This window comes from Ciconia boyciana, chromosome 3 (genome assembly GCF_034638445.1).
Source record: "Ciconia boyciana chromosome 3, ASM3463844v1, whole genome shotgun sequence".
Classification (NCBI taxonomy): domain Eukaryota; kingdom Metazoa; phylum Chordata; class Aves; order Ciconiiformes; family Ciconiidae; genus Ciconia; species Ciconia boyciana.
Window position 1 is genome coordinate 75,946,606 of NC_132936.1, and position 20,376 is coordinate 75,966,981.

Below are 20,376 nucleotides of genomic sequence, written 5' to 3' on the forward strand. Positions count from 1 at the left end.
CATGAAAATAATGTCCAGTGTCATGTCCAATGTCCAGTCTCCCTTCTATGTTTTATTACGCTTGTTAGTCTGTTTTTTCCATGTCCTCTCAGATGTCTCTGGTGATGCACAGATATTGGAGAGCACGAGCACACTATGTCTCTGGCAGTCAGTGTGGGAGGCCTCTGAGAGTGGTGGCTTTCCCATGTCCCTGGTCACCTTCAGGTTTTTTGCTGTCAGTTATCTTGTGGGTCTGTTCATGGAGAGAAGGTTTTGGAAGGTGATGGCCTTTTCACTTGTAGTTTCTGCTTTGACTGGACAAAGAGAAAATATTTTTGTGTGGCTGCAGTGGTAGAGATAAGATAGACCAAAAAGAGGTGGCAGAGCTCTGGGAACCTGTGGAAATGAAGAGCTTCTGAACATCCAGCGCAGCTCTTACAGGACATGCTAAGTTTATCCTTCAGGATTTTTGGAGGTGGGCAAAAGTGATGGACAAAAGCAGACTATTCACAGTAATAAAACTGCATGCAAGAAATAGATAGTTTATTGCTTTATTCTAAAGAGAAAGCTGTGGCCAAAATCCTGCGATCCTTTCACCGTGTGACTAATTGCATAAAATCAGTCCAGTTACGTTTGTATCCAAACTGGTGGAGTTCTGAGGATTGCTGATCAGTGTTTGCTTCTCACATGCAAGTGTTTGCAGGATTTGGTTCATGTGCCTAGTGAGAGGGAGGAAGAATGCCTAACAAAAAAACCTTTCAGTCTCATTTATAAACCACCTCAAAACAGCACAGTAAAAACAGGGCTTTGTGCTGTAGCTACAGAGAAAAATACCAATTACCACATTGGAAGCTTTTTGTGTGATTATATATACATTACTACAACAGGAATTTCAAAAGAAATTATATTGTCTTGGTTAGTATAAAGCAAACATTTAGGCAAGCCAGCAGGAATATTTACTCTTTTGTGATACAGTTAAGCAGTCTCCTCTGCAGCAGTGCTCTGGACAGAGATCCCCAGGAAAGGTCTCGCTTGTCTGTTAGTGGAACCTCATCTGTTTTGATGTAATGTGGGAAAACAAAACAGAAGAGTACGTTTCTGATTTGATCTTTCTAACCAAATAGCAAGAATAGACTTTAATTCACGTCACAGACTGTTACTCACCGCAGAATTTTTAACATCTGTTTTCTAGCAAAAGGATTAAGTTTTGTACTTAAACTTAACACTTACTTGTGTTAAAATGTAAGTGACTGTATTTAGACAGTGTCACTGTCAGACCTAAGATCAGGCTCTGTTTAGAAAAGAAACTGAGTATCACTAGGTAGAAAAGATGTCTTACTAAAAACAGTGAGACTATTTGTTTACTTAAGACTGTGGTTCAGTACATGAAATCATATTTGTTTATCATTGTAACAGTTATTATTGTCTACTGCCTAGAAGGGTTTTATCAAGTTCCTTGCTTTTTAAATTTTTTTTTATAACATTTGTTCTTGAAGTGGTATTTCTGGATATAGAGAAGTCATGCATTAATCTGCTGCAGCATCTCTTGTAAAACATATTATCAGATGTTAACCTCAGCAAAACTCAGACTGAAATGCTAAGGTCTGTCCTTAATGTTGAATTTTTTTTCCTCCAAGGTGGTGAGCCTATCTGGATCCCATTCACTTTTAAATACGACCCCACCTATTCAGACTGCAGCGGCAAGCAGTATGTGAAACGAACTTGGTACCGCAAGTTTGTAGGAGTGGTTCTTTGCAACTCCTTAAGGTACAAGATTTACCTCAGCGATGACCTGAAAGGTAGGCACAAGATTAATTTCCTGATGTATGATTACTTGTCATCTCCATCTTCTCGCTTTCTTCACCTTGTCTGTGAAAGAATTGTGTGACGGCTGTCTGGGAGTCCTTCTCTCAAGAAGGTCTGATGTGATAGCCGAGCTGCCCTGCTTTTGTGTTACGCTCACGCCCCGGCATTAGCTTTCAAGCAGAGCTCCTTAGACAGAGGACAGGAAGAAGTTTCCCTTGAAAAGCCTGTGTGTTTTTGTATCCTGAGAAAGCAATGTGCTTTGTACTGTGAAAACAAAGTTCTGCTCCCCACACGTCTCCCTGGGCGGGTGAGCCCCAGCTGCACGCAGTCAGACAGAGCAGTGCGCCCTAGAGAGCCCCAGGGCAGATCAAAGTGGGGAGCGGTGGAGGAAAGACTGGTATTACAGTGACTGGCTGAGCAGTACCCCTAAGGGTTAACAGTAGCTCTTACACAGGTGTATTTGCTGAGAGATAATGAAGAAAACTTTCCATATTGTTGATCTGGGGTACTGGGATTATCTCAACGGCTTTTCAGATTATGCTGATGTGTTATTTTTATTGCAATGCATTTGTATAGTTTAAAGGCAGTGTTTGAATATGCAATAAGAAACAATCAGTGCGGCAGGACCCACCTCATCTGCTAGCTCCACAGTTTTTAGTTTTCATCTGAGACTGCAGTCAAACTGATGGTATTGACAAATGGAGCGTTTTTTACTTTCTCATGACATCTTGAAATGACTGGTTCGGTTGAAATTCCCTTCACCTGTTACCTGTGGTGCAGTGTCCATGGACTTGCAAAATGGGGAATATTCCTTACTGAGCTATAACCCATTTCTCTTTTTCATAATTTCTCCTTCCATACTGTGAAGGTAGCGTTCTCCCTCTTTTCAGCCCCTGTCTGTTCACTGGGAATACTGTGTTTGTCGCTGCAGTACTTCTCCTGCTTTCTCCCACATCTGTTTTCCTGGTGGTAAAGAGCATCCCAAACAAAATAATGCTGAGTCAAATAATCTGTTTGTATCACCCTTCAGACACCTTCTACAGCATTGGGGATAGCTGGGGAAGGGGAGAGGACCACTGCCAGTTTGTGGATTCACACCTGGATGGAAGAACGGGACCTCAGTCATATGTTGAAGCCCTGCCCACCATCCGAGGTACGGCAACGTGGGAGTGGGGTGCTGGGCAGGTGCCTGTCATCCCATCTGTAGGTTTAAGGGATAGGGAGTGGGGCACAGAGCAGGGCTCTTTGTCCATGGCTGCTGGCAGTTCTCTGAGGAGTCCTGCTGATGCATTAGGTGATGAGATGGTCTTGTACTCAGGCCTAGCTGAACAGGTTATGAAAGTCCTAGAAGGACTTGTGGGTGTTGAGAGAGAGAGAGAGAGAGAGAGAAAGAAAGAAAGAGAGGGGCATATGATGCGAATAATTTACAGGAAAAAATGCAAAAACAGAAAAAAAATATTGTGTATGTCTATGAAACCTTTCTCCCAATTAGAAGACATGCTGTACTGAATAGAGGTGCAAACTCTTCCACATGCCACAAAGGACCAGCTCCATCTTTGCAAATATGGCTTTCGCAAATTATTTTTGACCAGTTCGTTCAATGCAAAACATAGAAGTATGTCTAGTGACTTAAGATCAGACTGTGGGACTTTTATTCTGGCCTGGTAGATACCTCCCTCCGAGTGAAAATTCTCACCTTGAAGGAGTTCCTCTGAGTAAACTGCTCAGCTCCCATAGCCAAGAGGGTGATGGTTTGCTCCACAAAACGAACCCAATGATGAAAGTCAGCCAATCTTTACAATAAGTCAATTGATTTAAATTATTCAGTTGGCTTTAATAGTTTCCATGTTACGTTGTTTGTTGGTATTCTTTTCATGGTGGCGTTACCAGGAAGAAACTGAAATGGTCGCTGATATTTATATATCACTGGGAAGTACTGCATTTCTCAGTTCAGAAGAGGGATGATTAATCCAGATGTGTATTACTAGATCTAGGAGACAGAGATAGAGAGCACACAGAAATTGTATTATTGGCATAAGACATGACTGTTTCAGATGTTCCAGTGCACGAGCTATGCGGAGAAGAATGCTGCACCTCTCCTAATGCTTTAAGCAGTCACATTCTTTCTGCAGATGAAGAAAAAGGGGGAGAAAGGGCTTAACTCCATATTTAGTGCATGAAATGATACCTTTTTGTTTTGTGAAAAGCTGATGTTTGTTGATAGTCTCTTGAGCCCTATGAGATAATCCGATTTCATGGTATTTTTTGCCCCCGAGTCCTTCGTATATTTAAACTGACTTGCAAACTTCATAAACACGGCTGAAATATAGCCACCTTTTGGAGTGAAATGCAGAAGCATTTTGGCAGACCACAACATTACACAATAGTTCAAGAGATTTTGAACAGTAAAACCAATCAAAACTACAAGAAATATAAAGGACCAAAGTTAAACAATTCAAGAAAGATCTAGGCCAAATACCAGGGCTAGCAAATACCCTTTTGACAAAACTCCCTACCAGACAGCTTCTAAGTTTTCATTTGGGCTGTGGGATTGACTCTTGCTGTGTCTGTTACTTTTGTTAAATTACCATGTCTTTGTTTTGAAATGCAAACGGGTGTTTTCCTCCCGACAGGGTATTACCGCCAGTACCGCCAGGAGCCTGTATCATTTGGACACATTGGACACACAACACCCTACTACTATGTGGGCTGGTATGAGTGCGGCGTGCCCATCCCAGGGAAATGGTAGCAGTCCGCTTTCCTGTCTTAGGCAGACCATGCTTTTCAAATGATTTCTACCAGAGGACTGTGAGCAACTGATTCAGAAAATTAAAAAAAAAAAAAAGATAAATGAGACAAACCAGTGAAGACTAGCTGCTCAAGAAACCTCCGTGAAGCCAAACATGGTCCCCACTTTACCAGCCTAAATCTGTGGTGCTGCTTGATTTCTGCTTGGAAGCAGGGACAGGATATAAGTTTGGTGTCCTACCTTCCTCCTCTGGGTCTTTAAGGCACGGAGAGGTGGTTGCAATGTGCGTGACCTGTGAAAACTAGAACTATTAGCCATGAAAATTTGGAAGTTTCTTATATCTTGCAGGAACGACCTAAGCATGCTGTGCTTGCTTAATGGGATGCTAAACTGTCCTTTGCTGACGGCTGGGGCTCCCCTATGCAATCATGCCACGTAACTGGCCGCCCACCAAAGGCAATATATTCTCCTGAAGACTTACTCTGTGGGTTTGCCCACTGCTGGACTAATCACCAGGTCACAGTGTAAATTCACTTCAAGATATATATCTGTATCTATATAAATACAGTACTGTACATCTGCAGAAGTACTGCTTAGAGATGCTGAGTTTTTCTTGTTCACTAGATAAATATGTTTGGAATTTTTATGTAAAAGGTGCTGTTAGTTCTTTGAGATATTGCTATGCACAATATATTAACCAAGGAAAGAGCTGTATTCTTCTTGTGAGTACTGTTGATCTAACATTTGAATTATTGATCAAAGACCTGTTGGCAGCCTTTGGACTTGACGTTCAATGGGAATCTACCCTTCTATCCATGTTAGAGTGGCACTGTATAGTCCAGAAAAATCACATATTCAGCAGTTTATCAGCATGAGTTAAACTTTCTATCCTTTACTATTTAAAAGTTTTAGTGCAACTTTTCTTCAATCCATTCTCATCTTATTTGGTATGTTATTTATTCCTTGTCAGTATCTTTCACTTCACTGTGTGGAGGCATGGGATGAGTAACTTGCAAATTAGAAACCGCTTTTAACTTATTTGCTCTCCAAAGAGAAGCCCAAGCCACCAATACAAGAGTCAACTAGCAGGAAACTCCTTTGACTTTGATCCATCCTGGGGACAAACTGGGATACAGTTCATTTAAAATACTACCAAAATCTCTTCCATTCAGATCAGAAAGCAAAAGCTGACATGGATGAAAGGTATAATGATTATTCTTCTGGCAGGCATTTGGAAGCTTGCAATAATGTAGGATTTTAGTAGTCCTTCTGGGCAATCTAGCATTAATGGTTTACTCAGTAACTTTCATGGTCTTACCATTTCATGGTAACACCTCAACAGCCTTTGCTCATGTTAATAAGACTCCACCATTCTGACAGCCTGGGAGAGTAGCAGCATACCTGGGGGATGGATCTGGTCTCTGGTCCCTCTCTCACTCTCATTCCAGCTTACATGTAGTGTAGGTCTAACACCTTTTTGGTTGCTTCCTGTTGTTATTGTAAATTGTATGGGGACAAAAAAAAGGAACTAAAGTGCTTAAAAGAGCATTTTATTTTTCATGGCTATTTGGGTTTTAACATTTTAATTGCTCTCACATACTTTTGTTTCAGTACGGTGCCAAATATATGGTCTTGAAGTATAACATTTTTCCCTAATAAACCTATGATACATGGTTCTATTTCTATTTCATCCTTTCTGGTCATCTGTGTCAAGTAATCTGACAAAGTGACAAGTTGTTAGCTTTCAAAAAGTCTTCCTTGGGAGAGGAGTAGATGTCAACTTTTTCTAAGGGACTGGAAGCATATGAGTGTGTTGTTCCCTTACAAAGGTGGTTAGCAGCTAGCGCGGTGTTACCGAGGACAAATCATGCCGCACCAGCCTGATCATATTCTTTGTTGAGATGACTGGCTCTGTGCACAAGGGGAGAAAAGTGGATGTCATTGACTTTGGCTTTCGTAAGGCGCTTGGCATGGTCTCCCACAGTGTGCTTGTAGACAGACTAACGGGATATGGCTTGGATAGTTGGACTTTAAGGTGGATGTAAAATTAGCTGAGACATGAGACTCCAAGTGTTGTGATCAAAAATAGTGCAGTCCAAATGACAGCTGGTTGCAAGTGCCACCCGCAGGGGCCAGTACTGGGGCCAATACTGTCTAATCACCTGGGCGACGGGATGGAGTGCATGGATGGAGTGAAAGCTTGCGGCTGGTACTAAACTGGGGCTGGGGAGTGGTTGATGTGCTGGAGGGCAGAGCTGCTGATCAGAGGGACTTTGACGGGCTGGAGACATGAGCTGTCAGGACCCCAATGCAGTTCAGCAAAGGGAAGTGAGAAGTCCCGCACGTGGGATGGAACAGCCTGTTGCAGCAATACAGGCTGGGGTGACTGTCTAGAAAGCAGCTTTGCAGAAGAGGACTTGGGGGTCCTTGTGGACAACAGATTGCATGTGAGCACTCCAGAGATCCATTCCAACCTAAATTATTCAGTGACTTTTTATGATTCTAGAGAAGGCATCCAATAATAAAATGTATTTTCTTCTTTTATTGAATCGAAGTCATGACTTGGCCGAGAGCCCAGTCTTCAGCACGTGTGAGTGGGACTTGTGCCACTGACTCTAAAGAGCAGGGCCTGGTTTCACCAGTCATGGTTTGGCCTAGTGTTTAAAGACGATGTTCCCTCCCCACAGCCAATGCATCCTGCATTTTCACCTGCAGAGACCACAGGTGGGTTTTGATTTGTCCATCTGCAGAGACATGGTTCCTTCATTCCCTGCTGGAAATACCCTTGGGGTGGGACAGTCCCATTCAGGGATGTCATCATGGGTGAGGAGCTGAGGCCATAATTTTTTCTGCAGTCTCAGCTGGGGAGGAACTTGGGGGTGCTGGGGGCAGGGGTGGAGGGCATTGCGCACTGTTCCCCTCCAGTCTCAATCTCCTCGTGAGGCTAAACCAGCTGAGGCAGAGTCAGCCGTAGGACGCAACAGGGAGACACATGAGATGCAGTGGTATGCAGTCTGTTCCCTTCACTTTGGGGTCTGGATAAGTCCTCTGCGCTGTATGAGGTGATCCCATTTACACATTTGCATCCTTTGCCCCATGCACAGGGTAACACATTATTGTGATAGTGGGTAGTTTCTCGAAGAGATGATACTGTTTTTGCACACTGCTCTTTGTTTATCTAAAATGTGGTGGGATTGAAGAGGCAACTAAAGCCATGTGGGTCAGGAAAGCCACTTCCCATCCAGATCCTCTCTCCAAGGCCCTGGCAGTGCCCTGACCACGGGGCCACCCTCCCCTTTCCTTCCCCCCTTCCCACTGTCCCTGCGACACACTGCTGTGCCACTGTCGGAGAAGCAGTGTGCCTGCTCGGAGGTAAACCCTGTCCCCATCGAAACAGCCGTACAGCTTTGTGACTGTGCTGCGTGTCAGGGGACATCGTGCGGCTGCAGGTGGTGCTAATGGGCGAGGGACGGGTCCTTCCCTCCGTCAGCTCTCCTCCCATGCCCCACTCGCTGGCAAAGCCACATCTGTATCTGGTCTCCAAGCCCTCGGCACCAGCTCGGAGAATGCCGTGTCCCTTCAGAGGCTCCGAGGGGTGTTGCACCAACCCTGTCTTCTTGTCTGGGCGATCCTTGAGGGAACGGGATGGAGAAGAGGGAGGATCCCCACAGAGAGAAAATTCACACAGCTTGTGCCTCTGGTCCAAGTCTCTCCAGGGCAGAGAGACACCAGGGCCCTGCCCGGTGGGGAATTGTATAGAGCTGGAAAAGAAAGGGACAAAAACACAACGGGGAAGGGGTGGGGAGGAAAAGACAGGCGAAGCAGTTGCTTGAAGCATTGTCTGGCCCTGGTCAGTTCCAGATGCTAATCTCTGATCACTGTACCATATTTTTGTGAGAATTGGGATTTCTGCCTCAAAGGCAGCAGGAACAGCGACCAGCATCCAGCATGTGAGAAATGCCAAGGGCTCTCGGGGGCGGCCAAAGCCCAGCGTGTGGACCCAGGGTGCGAACAGAAGAGCTCTTTGGTGATGAAGGAAGCATTGGGTGTCACTTGGAAAGATAATTGAAGGCCTTTGCGGGAGGTAACCCAACCCACTGAACAATGTGAAACGCTCCTTGTGGTTCCTCCCTACAAGAGACTGTATGGTTTTCTGTCCCCAAAACCCATCTCCTTTTTTCTCACCAGGCAGATAGATGTTATTCATGTGAAGAGCTGTCTTCCTCCGGCAGAAGAGAATGAGGTAAACGCTGCAGCAGCCCAGCTCTGCTGCCCGAGACGAGGCTGGCATCCATGGATGCCTAAAAAAATCCCACCCCTGGAGAGCTGCCAGTCTGCCTGAGGGCCCTTAGCTGGTAACATTTGAAAACAAAGCCATGCCTTGTCCTGCTGCTGCCTTTCTCATCGTGCTTCTGTGTCCCATAAAGCAGGAAGCACTCCCGCAGGACTTGTGCCACATCGCTGTGCCAGCTGCACCACACAGTCGGTGAAAAGTACGGCCCTGGTGGGAATGAGCACTGGGAGCAGAGTAACGCCAGAATCGTAGCCGAGTGCGAGAATCGTGGTGTCAACACGGGGATGTCAAGTGTCAAAGGCTATGGCAACAGCCTGGGGGCCAGGCCCTCGGGTGCTAACAGTTGCCATTGCTCCTCAGTGCCAGTTGTGCTGCTCCTCAGTGCCAGCTGTGTCACCCAGCTCCAAACACAGCCTGACCAGCAGCAGAACTGCTGGGGGAACCACCGCATGGCACACGCCAAGGAAGCACGTACTTGTAGCAATGAAGGTCAGCCACAGACTGAGCTGCGTTAGCCAGGACACGGGCAGTGGGCGCAGTGACGTACTTCTCCCTTCAGCACAGGTGAGCCTGCATGTGGAGAACCACTGGCCCTCCAGTGCAAGGCAGACTGGCGTGCATCAAGGAGAGGGTGAGCACAATGGTTAGGGAGCTGGTGCACGGGACATATAAGGAGAGGCTGAGCACTGGGTTTGTTCAGCCTTGGGGCAGGAAGGCTTGGCTGGCGGTGGTGGATTGAATTGATCTTCAGCAGCCTAATGGGATTGTGAAGAAGATGGAACCACACTTTTCTGAGACACACACAGTGAAAGGATGAAGGGCAATGAACACAAACTGCAACATGGGAAATTCCAATGAAGTATGAGGAAAATATTTTTATCATGGGGGTGATCAGGCACAGGGACAGCAGCCCAGAGAGGCGGGGGAAACTCCATCCCTGAAGGGGCTCGTAACCGGCCTGGAGAGGGCCATGAGTAACCTGATCTAGCTTTGATGTTGGCCTTGCTTTGAGCAGTGTGTTGGACCTGATTTCCAAAGGTTCCCTCCGACCTGAAGAAGTGTACAAGTCTATGAATAATATCAACCACTACATCATGCAGCCAGACAAAACCATAACCAAAATTTCCTAGAAGCAAAGTGCAAACTCCAGGAAGTTTTCACAATGGATTTATTTATTGGGCAAAAATGATCATAGAATGCCTGAGGTGGGAAGGGACTTCTGAGGATCATCTAGTCCAGTCCCCTCTGCTGAAAGCAGGGTCAGCTACAGCAGGTTACTCAGGACCATGTCCTCTCACATTTTAAATATCTCCAAGGATGGAAACTCCAGTCTCTCTCAGCAACTTGTTCCAATGTTTAACCACCATCACACAATAAAAAGTATTTTTCTTTTGTTTAAATGGGATTTCCTGTATTTCAGTTTGTGCCAATTGACTTCTGTCCTGTCACTGGACATCACTGGGAAGAGCCTGGCTCCATCTTCTTTGCTCCCCGCCTCAGGGATAAGATTCCACTGAGCCTTCTCTTCTCCAGGCTGAAAAGTCCCAGCTCTCTTAGCCTTTCCTTATATCAGAGATGCTCCAGTTCCTTCATCATATTCATGGCCCTTTGTTGGACACTCTCCATTATCTCTCTTGTACTGGAGAGCCCAGAACTGAACACAGAGTACTCCAGGTGTGGCCTCACCAGCGCTGAATAAAGGGGAAGGATCGCCTTTTTTGGAATAAACACCTTCATTAAAAAAAAAAAGCCTTTTTTTTTTTTCCCCTAAATGGAAGTTGCAAGCTGGCTCCCAGAGGAAAGCGTGACCATTTGTGAGGCAGTGAGGGAGGCTGTGAGGGCAAGAGCGGGAAGGAGCATAGTCTCGTAGGGTCCCATGAAGAATTTATGACCTTCATTTCTTGCTGTGAGTAGTTCCTGCACATGCTTTCCAAATGTGACTTGTGCAAGCTCACAGCTGCATCTGGGGATCAGGTCAAACGGGAGCCTTGGAGATACCCTCATGCTCATGCAAAAAGCCTCTAGATGGCAGGAGATGCTGTTTGGCCAGGCCTTGCAGCAGGCCCCTACAGCTGGGGATGAGTGGCAGGAGTGCAGATGGCATGTATATTCAGCATTGCACACACATAGCAGGAAAATTGTTTTAATCAGAGCAGAGTTTTGGTTCAGGAGCAGCAAAGTCCACTCCCAGGTCTTAGAGAGAATCTCTAAGGAAGAGCCCATTCCTCACAAGGCAAAACTTGCAGTCTGTTATGTCTAAAGCTTTGGAAGGTTATAAGCAGAAACAGACAAAGTACAAATACACAATGTGCTCCTGCTGTGCTTTCTCAGGAGATACTTCTCCTAAAATTGCAGGCACTATGATTTTCCCTGGAGTACTGTGGGCAGCAAGAACCAGTTTATCTTGCAGTAGGAGTAAAAGTGTTACAAACTGTTTCCAGGAGGCTTTCAAACTCTTCTTGAATGTAATTGCAATAGTGTTTCTGCCCACCTAATTGCTTTCCACACTTCATCCTTCTGGGGGTTTTTGTTCTGTGAGGTGCAGGTCCTCTTCATCCATGAAAAATATGGGCTGTGTTTTTTTAAACTGCTAATAAAATCCCCGTTAGGTTTCGCTGATTCTCCACCATTAACCTCCATTTTTTCCCTTCATTGACCTTCTCCCTTCTGTGATTGGAGATTTTTTCTTGGAGCTGAGTGAAGCACTGACTGTGTCCTGAAAATATGGTCTAAGTTATGTCAAAAATGCTTCACAATGGAGCACTCAGAGGTTGGTGTTCCCGGCTGGCACCCGTAAACATGATCCGTCTTGTCCCACTTGATGTCTTCTAGCACGTTTAACCTGCCATGCCCACACATTTCTCTCCTGCATAAACAGAGCAGATGTTAATGCCACTTTTCTGTAAGTCGCCCCAAAACACCCAGTAGCAGCATTTCCCCCCTCCCTATGGTCAGTAGCATCATGAGGGAATGAAACGGAGGCAATAAAAGAGAGGAGAGGACCTGAGACTGAATCTTCTCAACTCCTCCAGCTCGCCTAGCATCTCTGTCTTCATGCTGGCCCCTGTCCTGCCTGGCCCAGACTGCAAAATTTCTCTTATATGAGCCCTTCTTATGCTGCCCATGGGTGTCCCTACCGAGCAGCAGTGCTGGCATCACGACTCTTGCTTGCGGCAAGCTCACGGGCTGGACTCAAGCACTACTGAGTCACCTCCTTCCCCCAGGCTACACATGCCATCACACAGTGGTGAGGATCATTTTGGCCAGCCTTGGAAGGTTGGTATTCATAGATCAGCTGCAGAGAGGAGGGAAGGGGCTGCTCCAGATGGCTCCTCAGAGGGTCCTGGCTGCCCTGCTTTTTCGTTGGGACAGCCTTGAGAAAGGCAGAGGCCGTCTGCAGAGCTGCACCCCTCATCCCACCAGACCTCCTTCGGCAGACACTGGGAGTCCCATCCCCCAGGAAAGGGCAGGGTGAGAGCCAAAACCCGTGTGACATGGTCACCTGTACAGGCAGAGCTGCCTAAAGGCACCAGCATACAGATGAGAGAGGTCCAGAGGCTGCGAAGAGCAGATACACTATGTGTTTCTGTGTTCTACCCAAACAGCAGAGTATGTAAATGCAAGTCAGCTGAGGTCACGTTTAGTTTATGCTGCTAATCAGCAGTGAACAAAGAGAAAAGGGTTCCAAGCTGTGAATATGTTACCATTTCCTCTCCCTGAATGTGAGAAAAAACAAGACCTACAAAATGAATAATATTGTCAACACCGGCTTTAGGCAGCATAACCTAAACAAAACAGAGAAGTAACTAACCAGAACGAGGACTCGTCCATTAATTTCAAGTAGCCCTATGGGTTATTATTATCTCTGCAGTTCATTTTTTGGTACTTTCCTGCTCTGAATGTTTACTTTTCAAAACTGCACACTGATAAGCTTGTCTGCCGTACTGCATCAGCCTGGGCTCCTGCACAGAGCGTCCATGGTCATGCTGCAGCCCGCCAGGTCTCCTGCCAGGTACTCTAGTAGTCCTCTGTCTGCACAGGCTCAAAACTGATCTTTCCAACAAACACAGCAGGACTTTCAAAGTCATGGAGAATCTTCCTCTGGTAGGAAAGCTGGGAATCGCCAGCTTTCCCACTTGTTTTTTGCACAGAAATGGTCTAGGTTAGGTCGGAGCTTCTTATAACTGAGCAGCCATTTCCCAGTTGCCTTTACTGCTGCTGCAGCTATCATTTTACATTTTAAGTTATACTATTTTTCTGGATTTTCAGCTCTTCTGCTAGAAATATGCTTTAAGATCTTTTTTTCCAAACAAAAATCTGCTTTGGTTTCTTCCTTTTGAAATTTTCTTTTGAAAATTATTCTGGAATCACGTGTGCTGGGAAATCTGCTTGGACTCTTTTTCTTTAAAAGTCTGAGGGTTCATAAACAGAAAAAACGTGTTGCCCAGAGTACTGAAATGCCATTTATTCATACAGTTATTGAATTCTTGTGTATATCTGGAGTATATTATAATAATGTATACATCAATTGATATATCACATCGCATTTGATTAACCTGTACTGAAAACAGGATTGCTTCAAAAAGCCATCATATAAGATATAGAGACAAAAAGCTTTATAAGGATGGTCTGAATTGCATCTGAGGAGAAAAATGTATGGCACTGAAGTATAGAGTGGATGTACAACACACGGTACTATATAGCAAATTCTTAGTGAGTCTTAGTGATATGCTAATGTTTCTAACAAGTGGATTACGTATATATTAGAAGAGTTACAATGCTTATGCATTTCGCCCAAGACTGAGTTTGTGTCCCAGGACAGAGTGAGGGCATGAGGTTGCTGTCATGCTGAAGACCCACCACAATGCAATTCTGCAGACGTTGCAAGGTTATTGGACCTGCTTTAGAATCCCAGCAGTGGGAGGAAAAATATCCTCCTTAGACAAGGGAAAGATTCACTGAGTGCCAATAGTGGAGAGTGACTTAGTGCATGTGAAAGCCATGTGCAAGTTGCAAGAACTTGGAAAATTCTGAAAACATTTGGAAATCTTTCACTGGTCCACCTGCCACAGCACTCTCAAGAGGTTCCACAATGGCCCTTGCTATTGCCAGTGACCCCAAACAGCTTGGGGTCAGTTCAGCTGAGGGATCAAAATGTGATGCACTTCTTGTGATCCTTCAAACTTCTGAGATTCCCAGGCCTCGGCTTCTTTTGCAAAAAGGGAGGGCTTGAACCACGGTCTGCCTATGCAAGCATGTTTGGTTCAGGGATCTGTGCTCTGTCATCAGCAAAAGCAAGCTGCTGAAGGCAAGTGTCTAGTTTCTCCATGCTGAGGGGCGTTCCTATCATCCTGGTGCCTAATTGCAGTTTTCCATTCCTATCATCCAAATTTTCATTTATACAAACATTCTGTGCACCTGAGGGGTCACAGCTCCAAAGAAGAGCTTCAGGCTTGTGGAAAACATTTTCTTGAAATAATTGTGTAATGTATCAGTTGGGAGGTAAAAATACTGTAATGTGGGTTAATCTCTGCAGAATACTGTGATTTTTATAGCTGTTGTGTAAAACAAACAAGATTGCCTAATTTGCCTCCCTCCATTCAAGGCTTTATTTGTTGACTCCATTATTGTGGAGGGGAGTGTGCTTCTGCACGGCATGCGTTCATTTTTCTATACCTATCGGCTGCTGTCAGCCACATCAAACACAACACATTTGTTTTACAAACAGAAAAAAAGGCAAGAATCAGTATGACAGCCAGTTGTCCTCTGGGTTTTTGCTGACTTTGCCACGTCTCCCTCTTTCATCCCTTTACGATGATAATATATGCCTTTGGCATGCAACTAAACCTGAGGTCTTCTTATGTTCAACACCTGGTATTTAATTCAACAGCAGTACACCAAACAAAGGCTGCTTTGGTCCTCTTGGATCTCACCCTGCCAAAGCCAAGAAATAACAGGAAAGGACATTTTGCAAGAGTGTCAATGGAGCCATCTCTGAGGGTTTTCCTGTATAAGAGAATCCCCTGATAAATATTATCCTTGTCTTAAAGTTGCTTTATGCAGTTACAGAAGTATAAAAGGGACCTTCTGGAATCCCCACTGACTCCTGATACTTCACAGGGCTGGACTCAGATACGTTGTGGATCTCTTAGCATGGGTCAAAATCTGGCCATGGGTTTCTCCAAGTTTCACTGCTCCTTGGAAATTTGTGCATTGTTTAGGAAGCCCAGTTATAGGGAAAGCTCCTCAGTATGGGGCCTTGTTTTCAATCTTGTGCCTTTTCCACCACCTTTTGTTTCTGTTGTTGTCACTGAGCCTGAAAAACTTTGTGAAAAGCCACTTTGGTACAGGATCCACGCTGTTCACACACAGAGGTCTGTAGGCCTTTTTCAGGGCCTCAACTAACAGCCAGAATCACAGGTTCCTCTGTCATTTGGATACCCAGGGTGTGGGTTAGCCAGCTGCTAACAACTGCAGGGAAACAGGCTGGAGCTGGAGGCTCCAGACCAGCTGATTAATCCCCACGTCCTTCCCTAGACTGCAGTAGAAAACCTTTTCACTTCTTGAACATGCAAAATCTGTCTTCCGAAAGCTGAGGTTTCCTATAAAAAATGGCATTAATTAGCAGTAGTTGGTTGCCTCAGTATTGGGTTGGGGACGCATTACAGTTTCACATCAGTTGTCAGCGTCAGGAGAAGATTTAGTGGTCTTGAATTTGAATTGGTATATAAAATTGGACAACTAACTGTTTACAGATGCAATAAACTAAATGCTTGTGTTTGGGCTCACGTTGCAGTTTCTGCCTCCGTGTGCTGCCAGGAGGGCAGAGCAGCCATGACAATATATCCACGTGGTGTGCCAGCAGAGATGTCTCTGTTGTGCCTCACCTGTGAGGCTCATTCCTTTCAGGGTTGGAAGTGACTGTAGAAAACTTAGTATTTTAGAAAGAGTGAACAGTGCTGTGTAAGGGTTTGTTTGCCATTTCCCCCATTTCTAACTGATTCTAGGAGTCTGTTCTAGTTGCACAGCAAATGTGGCTTTCTTTACATGTGTATTATTGCTGTGTTTCCCTATTTTATGAGAAATGTTTATTTGGCTACTGCTATGTTGCTTTGTGTTTTACGATGTTGAACTGGGAAGGGGTTCTCCTCCAAGATCTGAATAGATCTAATGGGAAATAATACATGCCAGAACACACAGACATGGCTCGACAGAGACAGTCAAACCCCAGGTGAATTGAAATTCTTCCACTTAGGTGGGAAATGGGGATCTTAATATCTGGAATAACCACAGAGAAGCCAACAGAGCAGTGCCAGGTTTACATTTGACTCCTTTGCTGTGTGGATGCTCCAGTTGTTGGCTGTGTCGACATGGACAGCTTAACCTGCCCTTGAACTCCAGAAAGTGTCTCAAGGAATGGTGCATCCACATCTGAACATGTCTTGCTTGCTTAGACTTGTCTTCCAGAGCTTTCAGCTTTTTATATAGAACTTAAATAGGCCACATTCAGACATATGTATTGCTTATCCAGTTTGTCCTTGTGAAACTAGCAGGAGCTAGCCAGCTGTAGAGGGGCTGGAAGCCAGCTATAGAAGAGACTTTGCTGTTTCTGAAAACAGTCAGTCAATTAGTCACATGCTTTTTACAGTGCCATATGATGAATACTTAGCATGAACCAGCTACAGGAGGAACTCCATATAATAAATGTTGGCACGGTTACCAACATTTGATATTTTGCTCTTGCAAATGGTCTTTAAAACAAACTGCACTGTGCTTACAGAGTTTCTGAGCAAACAGGCTCAGACAGTAAGTAAGTATAACCTAGAGTTGCAGGAGAAGGAAATGGAGAGTAGAAGTGATTTCTCATCCTCCAGAAAATAAAAGGGGCCAAAAACAAATTAAGAAGGCTAATGTGGGTGTTCAAAGAGACCTTTTGCAGGTCTGCCATCAACAGAGAAGGAGGGATGTGAGCTAGGACAGTGCCGGGGTTGTGTCACAGGGAGATGTGGGAGTTACCTGAGACCATGGGGCTTTGTTTTACTGTAACCTCTCTGTGCTTCTCGTGCAAAGTAAAAGAGCTGCCAAACGCCAAGACCTTCACCGGAACTTTGCTTTCAGGAGCCAGAGTGTTTGTTTCTTTCTAAGTCGGTAGTTTCTTTCTAAGTCTTTCTAAGGTGGTAGTAAGAGATATAAAGGCGTATAGGTATGAGTAAGACACGTTCCCATATGAGAAATGGTTGAAAGCAAGTAGATTTGAGTGTCCTTCGATGGCCAAGAAAATTGAGACAGACCCATAGCAGACTGCAGCTGTCCCAGGAGAGACCTGGAGATGAGAAGGACTCAGCAGAGCCCAAGGACAGGATGGTTAAAAGTCCCTTCCTCTTCTCTTGAGATTGGTGTGAAAGAAGACTAACAGAAAACTTGGCATTCAGTGTGTGGGAAGCCGACTTGTACGTAAGTGGGAGAAAGAAGAGTTAATTGCTGAGTGGGAGGGAGGCAGAACTTCACACTGGGAGGTTTTACTTATTTTATGGGGCTTGCTCTGGGCTGTAGAGCTTTTATGAGTCTCTGAGGAAACATCTGAGCTGGCTAAAAGTTCTGCTGAGCTGGAAACAAGACAAAAGTACAGTGAGCTGGAGATAAGAAAAAAATACTTAACCCAATTTATATTTACCCTTTTTGTAATCCACACATTATTGTTATGCCAGTATTTGCTCTCCCCCCACCACCAATAAAGCTTTCAAAGCACTGAAGTGTCAGAACAATTTTTTTCTACAGAACACTGCAAAAGTCCCTGGAAATCTTTAACTGAAAAAAAATGTTACATTCCTAAGCCCTGCCATTTCCAGGATGTTGGGGACAGGGACAGAAATCCCTCAAGAAATGAAAAGTCATCAGCTTGGTTTGGGGTTTCAGCGGTTTCACTGTTTGGCCTGTGCTGAGAAGGCATTCCAAAACACACAGATCCTACTAACACCACTGCCAGAGCACTGCTCCCTCACCCACATTTTAAAGTCTTCCCAAACATATGAAGTAGAAGAAAGGGCCAAGAGTGGAAAGCCTCAAGACCTAACAGAGCCAGAATATTTCCCAGGCAGGTACCTACACGTTGCATCCAGACTGTGGCTGGCCAGGATGAGTTGTGTCTGCTCTGTACTCCCAGTACAACACAGACTGGTACGGGGCAGCTCTAACACCGTGCTTTTTAAGCCCCATCACTTCCCTTCATGACTGAGACATCCTATTCCAGGTCCAGGTCTCCCTTGTCTCCTGGAAACCACAGGTGAGTTTTCTGAAGCAAGCAGTTTCTACAACTGTAGCATATTTTCCACTTTACAAATGCAATGCAGAAACTAGAATGCTATTGAAACATAGACCCACATTAAATACCCTGCTTGGCACTTCAGGGTACTATAACAAGCCCTTTAGAGCTTCATGGAGCACAGCAACCACCAGCAGACCCCAGCTCCCCCATCTCTGTTAAGTCTGACTGTGAATCCACTGGTTACCAAAGACATAGTCTGAGTTCAGCATCTTCTGACAGGGAAATGCTGAGCTATCCGAAAACTTTTGAAATGTGATGTTTCCTTCAGAGCAAGGGTGAGGAACATTTTCCTTGCTGAGAGCCGAATAGGCCTAAATACTTTGGCAGGCCAGGTCCCTTAACGATATCCCCTAACGTAATAACATGAGCATGGAGGGAAGTCAGATGGCTGGGGACCATAAGAATGACATCACAGGTCGTAGCTGTTCCCTGGCCAACCTGGTCACCCATGCCCTCCTTCACAAATTAGACCAGAAGACTCTGCTCTCGTTGTTCCCCTAGTAATCAATATTATCCCTGCTTCCCAGCGTCTTATAGACCGGGCTAATTTTAAAAGCTTAGTCTATAAAGTATTTTCTGATATGTAATTATATTAAATTAATAGGGAAAAAAAAAACTTTTGTGAACAGAAGGAAACTTTTTATTTACTCTGTAACTATCTGCTGGCCCAAAGCTTGTGTTACTCTGCACTCAGCTCTGTGTCAGAAAACTTTGTTCCCATGGGGGGAGAAGGCATGTATCCTGCAAGCACCAGATGAGAAATATCTGCAAAACGAGCAACAAAACCAGTGATGTATGTGATGTATGTATGTGCCATATGTCAACTATGGGCACATGATCAGATGTAAATGGCTCCTGATACCTTCCTTTCCCCTTCCACTGAAGCTTAAGTGAAGTTGCACTGACATGAAATTGGTGTAGACACAGAGCTGGACAGTGTTTGCTTATTTATCCAGCTCATTAGAGGAACAGTGGAAGTAGCTGGCTTTTCATAATAATTAATTAATTATCCAGCCTAATTCAGAATGACTCCCCCCAAAAACCAGTAATAACAGAAGCGGGGGGGGCTAATAACAATAGTAATAACAAAACCTAATAAAGGTTTGCTGCTGTACCCGAGATGGGCATTGCCTCAGGGTGCAGGCGCTGCACAGATGTGAAGGACTCCACCTGTGTCCAAGCCTTTAGCAATATGCCTGTCTGTCAGCCCGTCAGTCTGTCGGTCCATTGACGGAATCCACTCTGTCCTCAACCTGCTTTGGACTGCAAAGCATCTCTGGGCAACCTCTTCACTTCCCAGACTGTCCTCAGGGTGAAAAAGCTTCTCCTTATATCCAAACTGAATGTCTTCTATTTCGGCTTACACCCATTGTCTCTCATCCTCCCACCATGCCCCACTGTGAAGAACCTGGCTCCATCCTCGATGGAGGATGCCCTCCCCGTAGGTGCCAGAGGCTGCTGTCAGGTCTCACCGAAACCGTCTCTTCTCCAGGCTGAGCAGGCCCAGCTCCCTCAGCCTCTCCTCACAAGGCAAGTGCTTCAGCCTTGACCATAGTGGTGGCCCTTCACTGAAATTTCTCCAGTTTACTGATGTCTTCCTAGTACTGGGGTACCCAAAAATGGACACAGTATTCTGGATATTGTCTATTGAGTGCTGAGTAGAAGGAGCAGTTACTTCCCTCGATCTGCTGGCTGTGCTCCTGCTCATGCAGCCCACGGAGCTGCTGGCCTTCTCTGCTGCCTTTGGAGAGAAAGGGCAGAGAGAACAGTCCAGACTTTGCTCACACTTAAATTAGTCGCTAATTTTATCCCAGTGGACCTGAGAGCAGAATTTGGACCAGACTAAATATAGCTTTCAGCCTCAGTACTTGAGCTTTGTCTCCCATCATGAGCTGAGGAAGAGAGCAACAGAGGGATGCAGAAATCAGTTTAAAAAATAACTAAAATACATTGAACCATAGAAACCAATGAATTTTTAAACTGCAAACTACTAAAAATTCAAGGGATGAAAGTGGAGGAAACTGCTATTTATCTGATCCCCACAGCTAAATCCCATTCCCAGCCATACACTAAGACCTTGCTGGGCAGGCACCCCCTCCCACCTAGCACCAGACCAAAGTCCCCGGTGCTCTCAGCCTGAATATTTAACTGCTCATCCGTTTTCCTACAGCCATATGACTAATGCACACAACACCAGCCATGAGTTTGCTGGGGCTTAAGGGA

The 20,376-nt window shown here is 45.1% G+C and overlaps 1 protein-coding gene across 1 annotated transcript in view; it reads left to right on the plus strand.

Moving 5' to 3' along the window:
- FNDC1 (fibronectin type III domain containing 1) overlaps positions 1–6,194 on the plus strand; it is a 78,559-nt gene extending 72,365 nt beyond the window's left edge. The window contains exons 18-20 of the mRNA XM_072856195.1: positions 1,617–1,778; positions 2,816–2,938; positions 4,419–6,194. Of these exons, the coding sequence (XP_072712296.1) occupies positions 1,617–1,778; positions 2,816–2,938; positions 4,419–4,534 (401 nt within the window). The 3' untranslated portion in view covers positions 4,535–6,194. The remainder of the gene's footprint in view (positions 1–1,616; positions 1,779–2,815; positions 2,939–4,418) is intronic.
- The last annotated feature ends 14,182 nt before the right edge of the window (positions 6,195–20,376 follow it).